The 20,402-nt window shown below is 45.7% G+C and overlaps 1 protein-coding gene across 7 annotated transcripts in view; it reads right to left on the reverse strand.

Annotated features, from left to right (window-relative positions):
- Positions 1 to 7,356: 7,356 nt before the first annotated feature.
- Positions 7,357 to 20,402, reverse strand: part of ZKSCAN5 (zinc finger with KRAB and SCAN domains 5) — a 35,150-nt gene continuing 22,104 nt past the window's right edge. For 4 of the 7 annotated variants that reach the window (XM_030932588.1, XM_030932587.1, XM_010375780.2 and 1 more), the window contains 3 exons: positions 20,255 to 20,390; positions 14,076 to 14,681; positions 7,357 to 9,708 (listed from right to left, as the gene is read on the reverse strand). In XM_030932588.1, coding sequence (XP_030788448.1) covers positions 8,567 to 9,708; positions 14,076 to 14,681; positions 20,255 to 20,390 — 1,884 coding nt within the window. In that variant the 3' untranslated portion in view covers positions 7,357 to 8,566. The remainder of the gene's footprint in view (positions 9,709 to 14,075; positions 14,682 to 20,254; positions 20,391 to 20,402) is intronic. The other 3 variants (XM_010375781.2, XM_030932590.1, XM_030932589.1) reach the window with 2 other exon arrangements.

The raw sequence follows: 20,402 nt of genomic DNA on the forward strand, positions 1-20,402 counted from the left end.
CAGAAGCTTCAGGCTGAGCTCAGCTCTCATCACCACCAGGTAGCTCCACTGAAGAGCAATTCCACCCTTATGGCAAGTGTGGGAAAAGCTTCAGGTCAAGCTCATGCTTCACTGTGCACCAAGGATCTGCCTGGGGTGAAAAGGCTTCCAGCCTCAGCTTGACATTTGTGGTAGACAGAAGAGAAGCCCTGTAAATCCTGGAGGTGGGAAAGTTTGGGCCACAGCATTAGCTTGATTTTACATTATAGAATCTACCTGAGAGATAAACCTTACGGGTGTCATGCATGGGAGAAGAGATTTGGTGGAGCCCTCATCTTTTAAGGTGCCAGAAAATCCACATCTCAGGAATGACGTGACAGAGAAAAGCTCTAAAAGACTAGATTTCTGCTGGGGGCGGTGGCTCTCACATGTAATTCCAGGACTTTGGAAGGTCAAAATGGATCACTTGAGGCCAGGAGTTCAAGACCAGCCTGAGCAACATAGCAAGAACTCAACTCTACAAAAAATTTTAAAAAGTAGGAAGGCTCGGTGGTGCACCCATAGTCTCAGCTATTCAGGAGGGTGAGGCAAGAGGATCACTTGAGCCCAGGAGTTCAAGGCTGCAGTGAGCTGGGATTTTGCCACTGCACTCCAGCTGGGGAACAGAGAAAGACCCTGTCTCAGAAGAAAAAAAAAAAAAAAATACTAGATTTCCTTGGTCATAAGCAACAATACCCAGCAAAGGAGAGAAACCACTACTTCAAAGGTATGTGTCTTGTGAATAAAATACTACAGGAGCAAAGACATCTGGTGTTTTCCTTCGCCCCAGGGTTAATTACATGGTGTTGAATAGATAGCCCAGGCACAGGGGAAAGAGTGTGTGTTTTCACTTCCTGTGTCCTATCTTCCCGTGACAGCCAGTGGAAAAGATACTGAGCAAGGGTCAGGAATGTCAAGACCAAGGGAAGATTCCCTGATAGGAAGGGACATAATCCTTGAAATAAAACAGGGTTATCTGAGCCACAAATGCTGATTTTAGGGTGACCTCTGAGAGTTTTCTCTTGACCTCCACTCATCACTCTTTGACTTTATTTGCTGACCCTGGCTAAGCACGTGGGCTCCCTCAGGGAAATATCATTGAGGTTAACAATCATGCTTAGGTTTTTAAGAAATACAAGTGTTTTTAAGAAATATAAGTGTTTTCTGTACTAGCACTGAATGATTATTATGTAAAGAATGTATATCATCAAAGCAAAAAGAAAATGAGGCCAGGCGCAGTGGCTCATGCCTGTAATCCCAGCACTTTGGGCAGCTGAGGCGGGTGGATCACCTGAGGTCAGGAGTTCAAGACCAGCCTGGCAAACATGGTGAAACCCCATCTCTACCAAAAAATACAAAAATTAGCTGGGCGTGGTGATGGGTGCCTATAGTCCCAGCTGCTTGGGAGGCTGAGGCAGGAGAATCGCTTGAAACCAGGAAGCGGAGATTGCAGTGAGCTGAGATCATGCCACTGCACTCCAGCCTGGGGGACAGAGTGAGACCCTGTCTCAAAAAAAGGAAAAAAAAGGAAAAAAAAGGAAAAAAGGTAATTTTCTCCCCTCTTTTTTGTTATTACTCTGAGCTGCCAAAGTCTTTTTTTTTCCTTTTTGCCTACTTTCTCATTTGTAGTGTAGACTCTATAAACCTGCCTTTTCCCCACTCTCTAACACCCATCTATGCCCCGTAATGCTTTGGTGTTCTCTTACTTTAGGTATGATTGTGTCACTACCCCCAGTGCTCCTGATGCAATTCCCCTCAGCAATTCCCCAATTTTTCCTCTGTGTCCTTTCTTTTGGAATTTTCAGATAGCCCTAGTGGGTCCACAGACATTCTGACATCGTGCATCAGACTCTGTAAATATGGACTTTTCTGGGGGGAAGGCCAGTGGATTTCTTTTTTTTTTTTTTTGAGACGGAGTCTTGCTCTGTCGCCCGGGCTGGAGTGCAGTGGCCGGATCTCAGCTCACTGCAAGCTCCGCCTCCCGGGTTTATGCCATTCTCCTGCCTCAGCCTCCCAAGTAGCTGGGACTACAGGCGCCCGCCATGTCGCCCGTCTAGTTTTTTGTATTTTTTAGTAGAGACGGGGTTTCACCGTGTTAGCCAGGATGGCCTCGATCTCCTGACCTTGTGATCCGCCCGTCTTGGCCTCCCAAAGTGCTGGGATTACAGGCTTGAGCCAACGCGCCCGGCCGTTTTTTTGTATTTTTAGTAGAGACGGGGTTTCACCGTGTTAGCCAGGATGGTCTCGATCTCCTGACCTCGTGATCCGCCCGTCTCGGCCTCCCAAAGTACTGGGGTTACAGACTTGAGCCACCGCGCCTGGCCAGCCAGTAGATTTCAACAGATTCTAAGAAGGCTACCTTATCCCCAAAATGTTAAGACCAATTGCTTTAGGAAGTCTTTAAAGTTCTTGTGGGTTTTGCTTTTTTTTTTTTTTTTTTTTTTTTTTTTTGAGACGGAGTCTTGCTCTGTTGCCCAGGCTGGAGTGCAGTGGCCGGATCTCAGCTCACTGCAAGCTCCGCCTCCCGGGTTCACGCCATTCTTCTGTCTCAGCCTCCCGAGTAGCTGGGACTACAGGCGCCCACCTCGTCGCCCGGCTAGTTTTTTGTATTTTTTAGTAGAGACGGGGTTTCACCGTATTAGCCAGGATGGTCTCGATCTCCTGACCTCATGATCCGCCCGTCTCGGCCTCCCAAAGTGCTGGGATTACAGGCTGGAGCCACCGCGCCCGGCCGGGTTTTGCTTTCTAAAGAGAGAGCAGGGCCAGGTGTAGTGGCTCATACCTGTAGTCCCAATACTTTGGGAGACCAAAGTGGGCTGAAGTCAGAGGATCGCTTGATCCTTTGCCCAGGAGTTCGAGATGAGCCTAGGCAATGTGGCAAAACCCCATTTCTACAAAAATGCAAAAATTAGCCAGGCACGGTGGTGTGTGCCTATGGACCCAGCTTCTCAGGAGGCTGAGGTGGAAGGATTGCTTGAGGCCAGGAGTTAACAGACCAGCCACGGCAACATGTGAGAGCCCGTCTCATCACACTTAGCCAGGAATGATGGTGAGCACCTGTAGTCCCTCCTGCTCAGGAGGTCGAGGTGGGAGGATCACTTGAGCCCAGGAAGTCGAGGGTGCAGTGAACCATCATCACACCACTGCACTCCAGCCTGGGTGACAGAGTGAGACTCTGTCTCAACAACAATAACAACAAAAGCAGATTTTAATCCTTTCCCCCTTTTTCACTTTTAACAAATGGAAATAACTCAATGCAAAAATTAACTGCTTCATATTCCAATTGATCGCCTTAGAGCTATACTGTTCCATCGGTGTCAGGTTCACAACTATGCCAACGGTCATGCCCAGGGTCAGGTTCCAACTCATGCTGAGGTTCAGAGGGAGTGGGTGGATGAGCAGATAGCTGAAAGAACAGTAGGCAGGTGAAATGTTGTTTTTTTTAGCAGCTCTCTTAGCAGCTTACTTACACTATTCTCTTATACTGTCCACCTTGTCTCGGCTGCTTAGTCCGGTGGCTCCCACACACAGCCGTGCGGCCGGCTCTTCAATCCCAGCTACTTGGGAGGCTGAGGCAAGACAATCGCTTGAACTCAGGAGGCGGAGGTTGCAGTGCACCGAGATTGCGCCACTGCACTCCAGCCTGGGCGAGAGAGTGAGACTCCATCTCAAAAAAAAAAAAAAAAAAAAAAAATCCTTAATATGCTAATATTCACAAAGGAGAGAATACACTTGTGCATTCATTTCCCAGGTCTGCTGTAACAAAGTACCACAAACTGGGTGGTTTAAAACAATAAAAGTGTATTGTCTCTCAGTACTGGAGTTCAGAAGTCAGAAACTAAGGTGTCAGCAGGTCTATGCTCCCCCTGAAACTTGCAAGAGAAACCTTAGCTCTTCATAGCTTCTGGTGGTTTGCTGGCAATCTTTGGCATTCCTTGGCTTGCAGCTGCATTACCCGTCTCTGCCTCTGCCCTTGCCATCATGTGGCCTTCTCTCTTGTGTGCCTGTGTCCACACAGTCAGCTTCTCATAAGGACATCAGTTGCTTTGGATTAGGAGCTCATCCCATCCCAGTAAGACCTGGTCTTTTTTTTTTTTTTTTTTTTGAGACAGAATCTCACTCTGTTGCCCAGGCTGGAGTGCAATGGCACAATCTCAGCTGACTGCAAGGTCTGCCTCCCACGTTCAAGCGATTCTCCCTGCCTCAGCCTCCCGAGGAGCTGGGACTACAAGCACCCGCCACGCCCAGCTAAGTTTTGTATTTTTAGTAGAGTCACGGTTTCGCCATATTGGCCAGGCTGGTCTCGAACTCCTGAACTCAAGTGATCTGCCCGCCTCGGCCTCCCAAAGTGCTGGGATTACAGGCATGAGCCACCATGCTCGGCCGAGACCTCGTCTTAACTAATTATATCTGCTATGGTTCTATCTCCAATAAGATCACATTCTGAGGTACTAGGGGCTGGGACTTCAACAATTCCTTCTGGGAGGCAGGGGGGTAGCAGAGAAGAGGAGAATACAGTTTATAACAACTTGTAATTTGCATATATCTAATCATACCAAACAGATCTGAAAGAGTTGTCAAAAAGAGGCTAGTATCCTGATAAGGGATGGCCAATATGAATTTATACGAAACATGGTAAGGAGGGGCATAGTTTGGCTTCAAGCCAAACTTGAAGTAAAGTAGGACTTCATTTTTAAGGAGGCAAAAATTCCCGCTGAAAGTCTTTGCTTTCACTGTCACCCCCAACACCCCCAAGGTTTTTTTATTTTTTTATTTTTTTTTATTTTTGAGTCTTCTCTGTCATCCAGGCTGGAGTGCAGTGGCGCGATCATAACTCACTGCAACCTCCGCCTGCCAGGTTCAAGTGATCCTCCCACCTCACCTTCCTGATTAACTGGGATTACAGGCACCCACCACCACACCTGGCTAATTTTTTGTATTTTTAGTAGGGGTGTAGTTTCACCATGTTGGCCAGGCTGGTCTTGGACTCCTGACTGCAGGTGATCCACCTGCCTCAGCCTCCCAAAGTGCTGTGATTACAGGCATGAGCCACTGCACCCAGCCCACCCCAATGTTTTAAGGAGATTGGCACAATGCTGCCGAAGAATTCTGATACACCATCCCATTATTTCATTTATTTATTTATTTTTTGAGACAGGGTCTTGCTCTGTTTCCCTGGCTGGAGTGCAGTGGTGCAATCATAGCTCACTGCAGCCTTGAATTCCTGGGCTCAAGTGATCCTCCCACCTCAGCTTCCCAAGTAACTGGGAACAGATGCATGCACCACCACGCCCAACTAATTTATTTTCTCTAGACGGTGGGGCAGAGTAGGGAGGATCTCACTATGTTGCCCAGGCTGATCTTGAACTCCTGGGCTCAAGTGATCCTCCTGCCTTGGCCTCTCAAGATGCTGGGATTACAGGCATGAGCCACAGTGTCCCGCCTTATTCTGCCTATTAAAGACAGCACCTTTTAATGGCTGTTGGTTTAAAGAGTGTACGAACCAAGCATGATGGCTCATGCCTGTAATCCTAGCATTTTTGGGAGGCAGAGACAGGAGTATTCCTTGATCCCAGGAATTCAAGACCAGCCTGGGCAACATAGTGAGACCCCACCTCTACCAAAAATAGAAAATAAATAGCCTGGTGAGGTGGCCCATGTCTGTAATCCCAGCACTTTGGGAGGCTGAGATGGGTGGATTGCTTGAGCTCAGGAGTTGGAGACCAGTCTGGGCAACATGGCGAAATCCTGTCTCTACCAAAAATACAAAAATGAACCAGGCATGGTGGCACATGCCTCTGGTCCCAGCTACTCGGGAGGCTGAGGTGGGAGGATCACTGGCACCCAGGAAGTTGAGGCTGCAGTGAGTTGTAATCGTGCCACTCCACTCCAGCCTGGGGGACAAAGCGAGACCCTGTCTCAAAAAGGAAAAAAAAGAAACAATGGTCCCCATGGCCACATGCCCACTGCTGCACCTCTGGCTGAATGGTCTGGGGTGATGTTATGTAATAATCAGCCCCTGCAAATGAGGATAGCCAATACCAAGCTTCTCAGTGATGCTGATGGCCCCCCAATCAGGGCATTCCTTGGAACCCTGGTAAACAGAATGCTCTCCAGACCCTCCTAAGGAACATAACTGAAGGTGGGTTGTTTGGTCTTATCTTGTAGTTCCATCCTAGTTTATGTATGAATCTTTGGATCCCTTTGTTAAGTCCACCATGGTTTTGTCATCTCTACTTCATTTAGTGTGGGCCACTGACTTTTCTAAGCTTTCAGGAATCACTCCAAGGCCAGGAACAGTAGCTCATGCCTGTAATCCCAACACTTTGGGAGGCCAAGGCTGGAGGATCACTTGAGCCCAGGAGTTTGAGACCACTCTGGGCAGCATAGGGAGATACCATCTCTCCAAAAATGTTTTTAAAAAATTAGCCACTCGTGGTGGCATGTGCCTGTAGTCCCAGCTACTCAGGAGGCTGAGGTGGCCAGATCACTTGAGCCCAGGAGGTCAAGGCTGCAGTGAGCCGATTGCATCACTGCACTCCAGCCTGGGCAGCAGAGCAAGACCCTGTCTATAAAAATACTAAAAAGCTACCAAGAGGGTCCTGTGACACACACTTGGCATTAAATTGGTGGTTATTTGCCCTGTCATTTTTTTCTCTTCAAGGAGTCAGTAACTTTCAGCAAGAGCCACTCAATTCCATAATCCCTATTTTCCTGTTTGTGCCAAACCTCTACAAGTCAACAGATCCCTTTCCACCTGTATCCCATCCCAGCTCCCAAGTGAACGACTTAGTGACTGGACAGGTACCACATGCCACGACTATTAACAGTGATGGGGGTCTTCACTCCTTCCTGGTGAGTGACCAACTCCACAATCCACTCTCACAGCAGCTTCCTAGGACCACTCGTGGCACCAAATGTCTTAGATCAGGTTCTCTAAAGCAAAGCCTGAGACAGGGATTCAGAACCATGTGATTGACAGTGTGATTTATTCAGGAAACGCCTTTGAGGGAGGGAATGAAACAGGATAGAGAAGGGAGAGAGCTCAGCATGGATGAAGGCTCAGAAAAAGTCTAGCTTGGCATGATCCAAAGGTGCCGGAGCAGTCATAGCACCCTGGGGTTTTCCCCGCTTTAATCAAATGAACCAGGCGTTGGGTTGTAGAGAGGAGGTGACTCCTGGGTAAGGTGAGATGTCTCTCATCTCCTGAGGGTAATTCTCCAGTTTCTGGAGAACAAGAGCTGTGAGCACTTGCAGCCCAAACTCAGAGCAGCTGGGGATGGGGGTCCCAGCTTGGTAGAGGGGACTGGACAGGGTACCATAGTGTACGACACATACGGTCAACAAATATTTATTAGGCATTTATTGTAAGCCAGGCAAGTCAGCAGAAGCAGGGCCTGAGCAGTGCCCAAGAGCACTCACTCTCCCTGGCAAACAGGCTCAGGGGAATTCTCTTCGTGCATGTCATCCTCTTTCCCACTCAAAACTCCCACCCCGACCTTCCTGGAAGGCAGGGCTAACAGGACCTTCTGCCGGCCGGCTCATGACTGATTCCTTTCAATCCCAGCTGCAATGCAAACTGAAACTCATGCTGTACATCACCACTCTATGGGAGAGCTCTATTTCTGGGGCACCCAGGAGTCAGCACACATACTGCTGGGACCAGGACTCATAATTCACCTTGGTCCAATTCCTTCTATGGGTTTAGCTGCTCTCATTCCTGTGGGTAATACAAGATCAAACAGTCCACAGCTTTGCCTGTCTTCTCCGTTCCCCTAAGGTCCCTCTCCCTTCGCCTTAAGATGTGACTGATCAGCACAGTTTCTTCTGAATTGACAAATTTAACTCTACCTTCTACTGGCTAAACCTTGACGTCAGTACAATCAAACCAAAACAAGGTAGAGTGTTTCACAGAGAAGTGGTAGATTAAATAAGGCAGCAGAAACACATACCATCCAGCCCCTGAACCCGAATTTTGCCAAAATAGAGATACTTTAAGTCCGTTTCTTTTCAAAGGGGTTAATGCTCAAAGTGGGAATAGTGACTAGGGTATTCTAGTGGTTGGAATAATAATTTCTAGAAAAGGTTCATTGCTGAGGTACCAAAACAGACATCATGCTGAAGAATTCTTTTACTGTGCGCTTCCCTGAATAGATAGGCCGTCAAACGAGGCAGAAGCTACAAATAAAACTTACTTCTACTGAACTCATGAGGCTGTTCCTAGTGTCAGTTTTGAGTTTCAAGTGAAGACTGAATGTCATCTGAAGGCTTTCTGAATTCCTCGACCATGTCCATCCATGGATTCTCTTCTTGTCTAGAGATTCCCAAGCATGAAGATGCTAACTAAAGCATTTCTCAGTGGGGAACACGAACAGGTATCTATTATTGTGGGTTCTCCGGTGTTCCTAAAGGCTGAGTTCTAACTAAAGGATTTCAACCTATTTGTGATTTTGATGGTTATGCTGGAAAAATGCTTGAAGTTGTTACTTTGCTCATTATAGGAATACGGTCTCCCTCCAGGAAGGCTTCTCTAAAATTCAGAGCTATTCTACAACAGAGACCCCTCTACACTTAAGGTATTTATGGGATCTGTCCTCTCATGGCTTCTCAGGTGTTTAAAGAGGCTACAACTCCAGCTGAAATTCATTCCACATTCTTTACATTGAAAAGGTTTCTCACCAGTATGGATTCTCTGATGTTGATTAAGATGTGACTTCAGAGTGAAGCCTCTGCCACATTCATGACATTGATGGGATTTTGTGCTCGAGTAGATTTTTTGATGTTGTTTGGTGTGGGAACACTGGCCAACATTTTCTCTACATGTATCACATTGATAGGGCTTCTCTGCCGTGTGAGTTCTGTAATGCTGAATGAGGTCTGAACTGTAACCAAAGGCTTTTCTGCAGATATCACACTGATAAGGCTGCTCTTGTAACTCGATCTTCTTGTCTTCAATCACTGTCAAGTTCCAACTATACGCTTCCTCACAGATGCCATGTTTTTCGTTTTTCTTACCCATGTGGAGCACCTGATGTTCAATTAGGCTAACGTACTGAAAAAAGACTTCCCCACATTCACGGCACTGATGGGCTTTCTCTCGGGAATGGAGTCGCAGATGTCCAGCCAGGTGGGAACGCCTTCCAAAGCCTTTCCCACATTCGTTACACTTGAAGGGTCTCTCCCCACTGTGCACGCTCTGATGCTGAACAAGGTGGGACCTCACTCTGAAGGCTTTCCCACATAAAGGACAGGTGTAGGGCTTCTCACCTGTGTGGACGCGCTGATGCTGAGTTAGGTGCACGCGTTGGTTGTAGCTTTTCCCACATTCCTCACACCTGAATGGTTTCTCCCCAGTGTGTATTCTTTGATGTTGAATAAGATGTGCGCTCTGAATGAAGCTTTTCCCACACTCGTTACATTTATGTGGTCTCTCTCCAGTGGAGGATTTTTTGTGGACATAAGGGACTTCACTATACTTCACCCTCTTTGAAGAGGGTTGTCCTACTATCTCTTTCATGGGAATTCCCTGCTTTCTATCCAGCTTGCTTTGAAGCTCATAGCCTTCCCCAAAATCTTGAACTTGAGAAACATTTCTTTGGGTTTTTCCAGATAGTTCCATGTCTGCTTCTGAATATTCTGAAATTTTCTTCTTAACACTTAATTTTGTGTTCTTACTTCTTTTGTCACTGCCTAAAAAAAATAAAGAGCAAGTGCAAATGTCATCAGTTCTTTTTTTTTTTTTTTGAGATGGGGTCTTGCTCTGTCGCCCAGGCTAGAGTACAGTGATGTGATCTCGGCTCACTGCAACCTCAGCCTCCTGGGTTCAAGCGATTCTCCTGCCTCAGCCTCTTGAGTAGCTAAGACTACATGCCCAGCTAATTTTTGTATATTTAGTAGAGACGGGGTTTCGCCATGTTGGCCAGGCTGGTCTCAAACTCCTGACCTTGGGTGATCCACCCACCTCAGCCTCCCAAAGCGCTGGGGGATTACAGGTTTAAGCCACCATGCCCAGCCCATCAGTTCTTTTATAAAGGAAAAATAAACTGTCATAAAAAATGATCATCAGATGAAACTATGATGTAACAGGAGTAACAGAGCTGGACGCGTGTGTGTACCTGATGCCAACAGGAACGTAAACAACAAACTTTTGGAATTTTCCAATGAAAAGAGCAAGACACAGCCACAGGACAGCAGAAAATATTTACAAACTATGCATCACATAAAGGACTAATATCCAAAATCTACAAGTAACTCAAACAAGTCAACAAGAAAAAAAAAATCCCATCAAAAAGTAGGCAAATGACATGGAGACATTTCTCAAAATAATATATATAAATAACCAACAAACACGACAGAAATGCTCAACATCACTAATAATCAGGGAGGTGGAAATTAAAGCCACAGTAAGATACTGCCTTACTCCTGCAAGAATGGCTATTATTAAGAAGTCAAAAGGCCGGGCATGGTGGCTGACACCTGTAATCCCAGCACTCCGGGAGGCCGAGGTGGGCGGATCACCTGAGGTCAGAAGTTTGAGACCAGTCTAGCCAACATGGTGCAACCCCATCTCTACTAAAAATACAAAAATTAGCTGGGCATGGTGGCAGGCGCCTGTAATCCCAGCTACTCCAGAGGCTGAGGCAGGGAACTGCTTGAACCCAGGAGGCGGTGGTTGCAGTGAGCCAAGATTGCGCCACTGCACTCTAGCCTGGGCAACAGAGCAAGACTCCGTCTCAAAAAAAACAAGTCAAAAAACAACAGATGTTGGTATGGATGTGGTGAAAAGGGAACGCTTATACACTGCTGGTGAGAAGTAAATTAATACAACTTCTGTGGATAACAGTATGGAGATTTCTTAAAGAACCAGAAGTAGATCTGCCAGGTGATCCAGCAATTCCACTACTGGGTATATCTACATAAAGGAAAAGGCAATACACCAAAAAGACTAAGCGTATGTCTTCTGTGGCACAATTCACAACTACAAAGATATGGAACCAATCTAAGTGCCCGTCGAGCAATGAGTTGATAAAGAAAATGTAGCAGGCTGGGTGTGGTGACTCATGCCTGTAATCCCAGCATTTTGGGAGGCTGAGGCAGGTGGATCACCTGAGGTCAGGAGTTCAAGACCAGCCTGACCAACATGGTAAAACCTTGTCTCTACTAAACATACAAAAATTAGCAAGAGATGGTGGTAGGTGCCTGTAGTCCCAGCTACTCGGGAGGCTAAGGGAGAAGAATCGCCTGAACCCGGGAGGCGAAAGCTGCAGTGAGTCGAGATCGTGTCACTGCTCTCCAACCTGGGTGACAGAGCAAGACTCCATCTCAAAAAAGAAAAACAAAAAACAAATAAATACACAACTGGATGGTGAGAACTGACAAAAACTGGAAGAATGGGAGCAAAGGATGATGAAGAGGGTATGCAGTCAGGGAATATCTGACTAGGAGTCAGGAAATAAGGCAAAATGAGCCAACAGAAGCATTGTCAAGAGGGTGGGTGATACAGTAATCCCTGCCCCCTTCACCCTTAGCCAACATTCTAGCCTCAGTTTTCCTCCCCTGGCACATCATCTTTCTCCTGTGGGAACGCTCATCACCTTTACTATCTGCTACCCCAACCAGACCATCAACTCCATGAGGGCGTGGACTGTATCTCTGTTCTGCTCAGTGCAGATCCTGTGCAATTAGCAACAGAGACTCTCAATAATATGGCTGGATGTGCAAAACATGTATTCCCCCTTTGATCCAAAAAATGAGGGAGGACCAGGCATGGTGGCTTACACCTATAAATCCGAGCACTTGGGGAGGCCAAGGCTGAAGGATCGCTTAAGCCTAGAAGTTTGAGACCAGCCTGGGCAACAGAGCCAGACCCCTTCTCTACAAAAAAAATACAAAAATTAGCTGGGTGTGGTGGTGAACACTTGGAGTCCCAGCTATGCAGGAAGCTGAGGTGGGAGGATTAGTTCAGCCCAGGAAGTGGAGGCTGCAGTGAGCTGAGATCCTGATACTTTACCCCAGCCTGTGTGACAGAGCAAGACCCTATCTCAAAAAAAAAAAAAAAAAAAACAAAAAAAAAACCTAAAGAAACAAAAATTGGAGGAGGCAAGTGAGTACTCGCTGGGAAACTAGCCATAGAAACAATTGCAGGGAAGGTATAAAACAAAAGATAACTTTTAAAGCGATTGCTTTTCAAGTCCAAAGCACTATTGGTGGATTTCCCAAATGAGGGAATCATCAAGTAGAATGGGAAAACACTAGCTGAAAGGATAGCTCAGCTCAACCCAGAACTTTAAAGACACTTTACTGACTTTTATACTATGGTGGAAGATGCAGCGTGGCTGTAACCATCAAAGGCAGAATTTAAAAAAAAAAGAAAAACATTTTGGCCAGTCTTAGAATCGTCTGAAGAATATTAGTAAGGGCCTTTAAGTTCACAGCATAGTTTACGATGATCTCATTCACAGATAAATTTACTGTCACTTGAACAGATGTTTAAAAATACTAGCCAGGCATGGTGGATCACACCTGTAATCCCAGCACTTTGGGAGGCTGAGGCGGGTGGATCACTTGAGGTCAGGAGTTCAAGACCATCCTGGCCAATACAGTGAAACCCCGTCTCTACTAAAAATACAAAAAAAATTAGCCAGGTATGGTGGCACATGCCTGTAATCTCAGCTACTCGGGAGGCTGAGGCATGAGAATCGCTTGAATCTGGGAGGCAGAGGTTGCAGTTAGCTGAGATCCTGCCATTGCACTCCAGCCTGGGCAACAAGAGTGAAACTCCATCTCAAGAAAGGAAAAGAAAAGAAAAAGTCACAGGCATAAACAGTTATCAGGAGAAAAGAGAAAAAATTTGAAGCTCAGCAACTGGGAACAGTTGAGTAAATTACAACGCCACCACACAATGGCAGACTGTCAGAAATAAACAGGAGGACTGAACAGCACTGGAAAATGTGTACGCTTAACATTTAATTCTGAGTATGACTACGTAAAACAGACTTATGAAAAAACAAAGGAAACATTCTAAGTAATAACAGTTCTATTAGTTAGTGTGATACGATTACGGGTGATTTATTTTTTTCTTTTTATTTTCTCCAAGCTTCCTGTACTACTGTTATTTTATTGGGTTTGTGTGTGTTTGTTGTTTGAGAAGAAGTCTCATTCTGTTGGCCAGGCTGGAGTGCAGTGGCTATTCACAGGCACAATTATAGCTCACTGTAGTCTTGAACTCCTGGGCTAAGAGATCCTCCCGCCTCAGCCTTCTGGGGAGCTGGAACTACAGGCACGTGCTACCATGCCCAGGTAATTTTTAAATTTTTTTGTAGAGACAAGGTCTTGCTATGTTGCCCAGGGTGGTCTTGAACGCCTGGCCTCCAGTAATCCTCCCAGCTCAGCCGCCTCGCAAAGCACTGAGATTACAGGTGTGAGCCACTGTACCCAAGCTATTGTTTTAAAATAAGTAAAATAATGGGGGAAAGAGAGAAAAGCATGTAAGAGAGCCAAATCCTCACTTACTACCATAGAAAGTTAATCGATAACATCTAAAATTGATGAGCCAACTAATAATAGCAGTATTATTTTAAAATAGGGAACTACCAGAAGGAACCACTAAGAGCTGAGAACACAGCCAGCACAGTGGCTCATGCCTGTAATCCCAGCACTTTGGGAGGCCAAGGCAGGTGGATCGCCTGAGGTCAGGAGTTCAAAACCAGCCTGGCCAACATGGGGAAACCCTGTCTCTACTGAAAACACAAAAATTACCCGGGTGTGCTGGTGCGTGCCTATAGTCCCAGCTACTTGGGAGGCTGAGGCAGGAGAATCGCTTGAACTGAGGCGGCGGAAGTTGCAGTGAGCCGAGATTGCTCCATGGCACTCCAGCCTGGGTGACTGAGCGAGACTGTCTCAAAAAATAAATAAATAAGAACCAAATAAACGATAACCTTTGCCTCGTCCTACCCCTCCCAGTATCACCATGCATCTATCCTGCTGTACTGTACTAACAAAACACCTTTTGCTTTTTGCCTCCATTTATCCCCTGGATATAAACTCTTCACACGTACATCTCTGGGATTTCTCCCTGAAGTGGCGTTTTAGGTGTTCGATCAGATGCGAATGGCGACCGAAGTTCTTCCCACACTCATTGCAGCCGTAGGGCCTCTCTCCGCTGTGGACACTGTGGTGCTGAACCAGGTGGGAACTCACTCGGAAAGCCTTTCCGCACACCTGACATTTGTAGGGTTTCTCCCCCGTGTGGACCCGCTGGTGCTGGGTGAGGTGCACCCGCTGATTGTAGCTCTTCCCACATTCTCCGCACTTAAACGGTTTTTCTCCAGTGTGGATGCGCCGATGCTGAATAAAGTTTGAGGCTTGGAGGAAGAATTTGCCACAATCGCTGCATCTGTGCCCTCTCTCGCCATGTGTGCTTTGCTTAGGGCTGATGTCTGTGATCGCGTCCAGATTCCTTTTCTGGGAAGAATTCTGCCTTGATTTCCCCACAGTGGGGTTGACCTGCCACCTTTGTACCATGCCCTTAAGGTCACTGACTTCTGCAAAGTCTGGATCCTGGGGAACGCTCCTTTCGGTGTGTTCTGGCGCCACCCAGTGTGATTCAGCGTCATCAGAAATCTGCTTCACTATGAGCTCCATATTGTCCCTGGACTCATAACCTGAAATAACAGAGGGAGAATGAAAAAATGAGCTCTTCCTTGAATTTGAAGAAATAAAATGAGGGGATAATGAAGTGAAACTGACAAGTGCTAGGGATCCATGATTTTGTAAAGGGACTTTTACAGTACTGGGATGGGATGAAAAATATTCAAGCAGAAAAGTGGAGGAGATTAGGGAAGGAAGAGCTGGTAAAGAAGGTTCAAAGGAAGGAGACTGGCAATCAGTCATTCCACTGAACGAAGAGGGTCTCCTCTCAGTATGGCACTTGCAAATACCTGTATCATGTTAAATGTTCTCCTGTGTGTGTGTGTGTTTTGAGACAGGGTCTCACTCTGTCACCCAGGCTGAAGTGCAGTGGGGCAATCATGGCTCACTGCATCCTCAACCTCTTGGGCTCAAGCAATCCTCCCACCTCAGCCTCCCGAAGAGCTAGGACTACAGGTACACACCACCATGCCCAGCTAAGTTTTGTATTTTTTGTAGAGATGAGGGTCTCATTATGTTGCCCATGCTGGTTTCAAACTCCTGAGCTCAAGTGATCCTCCCACCTCAGCCTCCCAAAGGGCTGGGATTACAGATGTGAGCCAACGCAACTGGGCAATATTCTTTTTTATTTTATTTTTTTTTTTTGAGAAGGAGTCTCGCTCTGCCGCCCAAGCTGGAGTGCAAATCCAGGTTCAAACGGTTCTTCTGCCTCAGCCTCCCAAGTCGCTGGCACTACAGGCATAAGTCACTATGCCCGGCTAATTTTAGTAGAGACAGGGTTTTGCCATATTGGCCAGGCTGGTCTCAAACTCCTGACCTACTGATCCGCCCACCTCAGCCTCCCAAAGTGCTGGGATTACAGACGTGAGCCACCGCACCTGGTCGCAACTGGGCAATATTCTTAATAAAATTGGATAGCAGGTTATGCAGCTAACTCCATCTTCACCTTCCTCTTCCTGTGAATTCATAGCCTGAGAAGAAAGATGATCTTTCTAGGTTTCTCAGTGCCCACAGGATTTCAGCTTGGTTTGAATTAATCTAAAGGAAAAAAGACATTCTTTCTATATCCAGAGAAGAACCTACTACTTCCAAGAGCTAGGTTAACTTTCAGCAGTCACTGATAAACGTGGATGTTTCAGTGGCTAAAATTAGTTCCTTTGTGCAACTGTATCAGCAAGATACTTTACTCAAAACACTGATGTTTAATATGGTTTGCACAGACAAATCATCAGTAGTTAACAAAAAATAGAGTATTGGCCAGGCGCGGTGGCTCATGCCTATAATCCTAGCACTTTGGGAAGCCAAGGCGGGCGGTTCACTTGAGGCCAGGAGTTCGAGACCAGCCTGGCTAACACGGCGAAACTCTGTCTCTACAAAAAATACAAAAATTATCAGTCGGGTGTGGTGGCTCACGCCTGTAATCCCAGCACTGCGGGAGGCTGAGGTGGGTGGATCAGTTGAGGTCGGGAGTTTGAAACCAGCCTGGCCAACATGATGAAAACCTGTTTCTACTAAAAATACGAACAAGTTAGCCAGGCGTCGTGGCACATGCCTGTAAACTCAGCTGCTCAGGAGGCTGAGGCAGGAGAATCGCTTGAACCCAGGAGGCAGAGGTTGCAGGGAGCCAAGATCATGCCACTGTACTCCAGTCTGGGTGACAAAGCGAGACTCTGTCCCAAAAAAAAAAAAAAAAAAAAAACAGAAAGTATCATGGCCTATTGAGAATGTCCCAAGATGTTTTCGTAAGGAGAGTCTTCAGTATTATATTAGTAATAAGAGCTAAACATTTGCTGAGTGCTATAAGTCCAGCACTACGCTAAGTACTTTACAATTTTATGGTATATTTAATCCTTACAGTGACCCTTTAAGGGAGCTACCATAATCTTTTTCTGATATAGTCAGAAGTTATAATTCCTAAACCATGAAGACCATTTTACTTTACCGTATAGCTACTTTCACTTACCTTCCTAAAAAGACACTTAAACAGTAAAAACAGGGATATAAACAAAAAACCCTATCACAAAACCGACTTTTTATGTTTTTTCCTCCCTCATTTACTATACAGCTAATCCCAGCTACCACAGTATTTTTTTTCTCTTTCTCTTATTCATATCTACTGGTCTCGCACATTTATTTGTTTATTTATTTGTTTGTTTGTTTATTTACTGAGACTGGGTCTTGCTCTGTCACCCAGGCTGGAACACAGCAGCACAATCACAGCTTACTGTTACCTCTAACTCCCTGGTAGAAGCAATCCTCCCACCTCAGCCACCACCATGCCTGGCTAATTTTTGTATATTTTGTAAGGGTTTGTCTCACTATGTTGCCCAGGCTGGTCTTGAACTCCTGGCCTCAAGTGATCCTCCTTCCTTGGCCTCCCAAAGTGCTGAGATTACAGGCATGAGTTCCTGCGCTCAACAGGACAGCATGCTCCCTTCCTCCTCCCCTTGTCTCTCTATGGAGTCATGTCTCTCGAGCCGAGGTCAGTCCTTCCTCCTTCCTGTACCCCAGATCTCACCATACCTTCCTGCTTTCCAGGGATCTCCCCACATCAGCTAACTGCCCCTCCATTTTTTTTTTCTTTTTTTTGAGATAGGGTCTCACATTGTCACCTAGGCTGGAATGCAATCGTGTGATTTCAGCTCACTGCAACCTCCACCTCCCGGATTCAAGCAATTCTCCTGCCTCAGCTCCTAAGTAGCTGAGAGTACAGGTGTGTGCCACCACGCCTGGATAATTTTTGTATTTTTAGTAGAGACAGGATTTTCCCACGTTAGCCAGGCTGGTCTCAAACTCCTGACCTTGTGATCTGCCCGCCTCAGCCTCCCAAAGTGCTGGGATTACAGGCATGAGACACCACGCCCACCCTGTCTGCTCCTCCTTGCCTCCATATTTTACTAGTTCTTCTCCAGTAGCATTTAAATATGCTGAAAATTTCTCCCATTAAAAAAACATACGGGCCAGGCGTGGTGGCTCATGCCTGTAATCCCAGCACTTCGGAAGGTCGAGGCGGTTGGATCACCTGAGGTCAGGAGTTTGAGACCAGCTTGGCCAACGTGGTGAAACCTCACCTCTACTAAAAATACAAAAATTAGGCGGGTGTGGTGGAGGGTGCCTGTAATCCCAGCTACTCGGGAGGCTGAGGCACGAGAATAGCTTGAACCTGGGAGGCAGAGGCTACAGTGAGCTGAGATCGTACCACTGCACTCCTGCCTGGGTAACAGAGCAAGACTGTCGGGAAAAAAAAAAGGGAAACAAAAAACAATCCACCCATCCAACCCATTGTTCTTTCAGTGACCAGGCCTCGTTTCCCCTTCAGAGACAAAGTCCTTACATTCATCTATGATAGCTTTTTCAAATTCCACTCCTTTGCAGTCTTCAAAGAAACTGTCTCTTGTTGCCCAATACCCCTGCCACTCCACAGAAACTGCTGCCTCCAAGACTCATTTACTTATGTTGTAAAAATCTCACTTCTAAATCTGATGAGTACTTTAATTTTGACCTTTGGTGATGCTGTAATTAATAGAAATCCGCAGATGTGAAAATAATCTAATATGGCCTTCCAAGAGAAGTGAAGGAGGCAGAAACCATTGGCCATGTGATTAATGTAGAATAGTGTACTGAAGTGATAAATACAGATGTTGTAATAAAGAGACAGAGAATGAGAAAAACATCAGAAACTGCACATTTAAAACTGCTTAGAGAATACCACAGAAAAGAACTATGCCAAGAACCTCAAACTCTGAAATCCATTAGGTACCTGTAAAGTAACTGAAAAAGATAAAGCAAGAGTAACAGGCTCAAATAAACAAGCAAGCTATTGGAAATTAATTTAAAAAGAAGAAAAATTTTCTAAATTTGCATTAAATATAACATTTATACTATATGAGTAATTCACTGAGATGAAAGTCTCCATGAAAAATCAATAATCATAAAATTATTGATTTAATCAATAATTTTAAAGCATAAATTTGATTTTTTTCCACAAAAATTCAAACATCAAAATAAAAAAAGACTACCAAGATCCCAATAGATTAATGAACAGAGGCACGCACAAATAAATCAAAAAAGGAAATAAATACAAATAAATATGGACATTTTAAAAGAGCAGGAGTCAGCTCTATACCTGTTAAATAAAAGCCTGTGAGCAAACTGAAATGGTTAAACAATGTAAACTGACACAGTGCTTTTCGAAAGAAATTTTGCATTGTGGGCTGGGCATGGTGGCTCACGCCTGTTAATCCCAGCACTTTGGGAGGCCAAGCTGGGCAGATCACGAGGTCAGGAGTTTGAGACCAGCCTGGCCAATATGGTGAAACCCTGTCTCTAGGCCGGGCGCAGTGGCTCAAGCCTGTAATCCCAGCACTTTGGGAGGCCAAGGCGGGTGGATCACGAGGTCAGGAGATCGAGACCCTCCTGGCTAACACGGTGAAACCCCGTCTCTACTAAAAATACAAAAAACTAGCCGGGCGAGGTGGCGGGCGCCTGTAGTCCCAGCTACTCGGAGGCTGAGGCGGGAGAATGGCGGGAACCTGGGAGGCGAAGCTTGCAGTGAGCCGAGATCACGCCACTGCACTCCAGCCCGGGCGACAGAGCGAGACTCCTCCTCAAAAAAAAAAAAAAAAAAAAAGGAAACCCTGTCTCTATTAAAAACACAAAAATTAGCCGGGCATGGTGGCACATGCCTGTAACCCCAGCTATTCAGGAGGCTGAGGCAGAATTGCTTAAAACCAGGAGGCGGAGGTTGCAGGGAGTCGAGATCACACCATTGTACTCCAGCCTGGGAGACAGAGCGAGATTCTATCTCACAAAAATAAAATAAATAAATAATTATATTTTGCAGTGTGTATGTTTGCATCTGAAGTCTTCCAGTATGCCTGATAGAGTGGTTCTTCTAAAAGAATTTACTAAAAAAAGACTAAAAGCTATAATCTCCAAAATGTTTGCAGGAGTGCTGAGATTTTTATAACTGCTCCAGACAGTACAATTAAATATTAGCTTCCAGGATTATAACTTAAGTTAGAAATAGGGCCACAAAATTCAAGAAGTGATATGACATGTAAAATGCAGGTGCCAAGGCGAACATCATAAAACAGGTATCATAAAACATTGACTTAAGAATGGTAATGAAGTCCTCCTGAGTAGCTGGCATCACAGGCGCCCACCACTGCGCCCGGCTGATTTTTGTATTTGTAGTAGCGATGGGGTTTCACCATGTTGGCCAGGCTGGTCTTAAACTCCTGACCTCAGGTGATCCACCCGCCTCGACCTTCCAAAATGCTGGGATTATAGGCATGAGCCACCACAGCAGGCCCGCTCTTATTTTAAAGCAGTAAAAAGTTAGCATTTGCTGGATTGCAAAAACAGTCCCCCCAGGTACTATCAGTGTTTAATCATACTCTTAAGATGGAAATGATCAGAATAAGCTGAATAAGAAAGTGAAGGTTGATTTATTCTTTTACAAAAAAAAAAAAAGCAAAGTCATAGCACATAAAACATAAATGCCATTATAGGGTGTGCTAGAAATACTCTTTACAAGATAACAAAATAAAGATGTCCTAATCCATGCAGATGAAATAATCCTTACCCATGGAAGTAATACTCCCATAGTTCTCCTTCCTGTCATCCCTATAAAGGGACTTCTGGGACTGGTCCAAATGTCCCCATTCCTCCAGGATGAAGGATACAGCCACATCAGCCACCTCTTCAATTTTCACCAACTTCTGAAACAGGAG

This window comes from Rhinopithecus roxellana, chromosome 6 (genome assembly GCF_007565055.1).
Source record: "Rhinopithecus roxellana isolate Shanxi Qingling chromosome 6, ASM756505v1, whole genome shotgun sequence".
Taxonomy (NCBI): Eukaryota; Metazoa; Chordata; class Mammalia; order Primates; family Cercopithecidae; genus Rhinopithecus; species Rhinopithecus roxellana.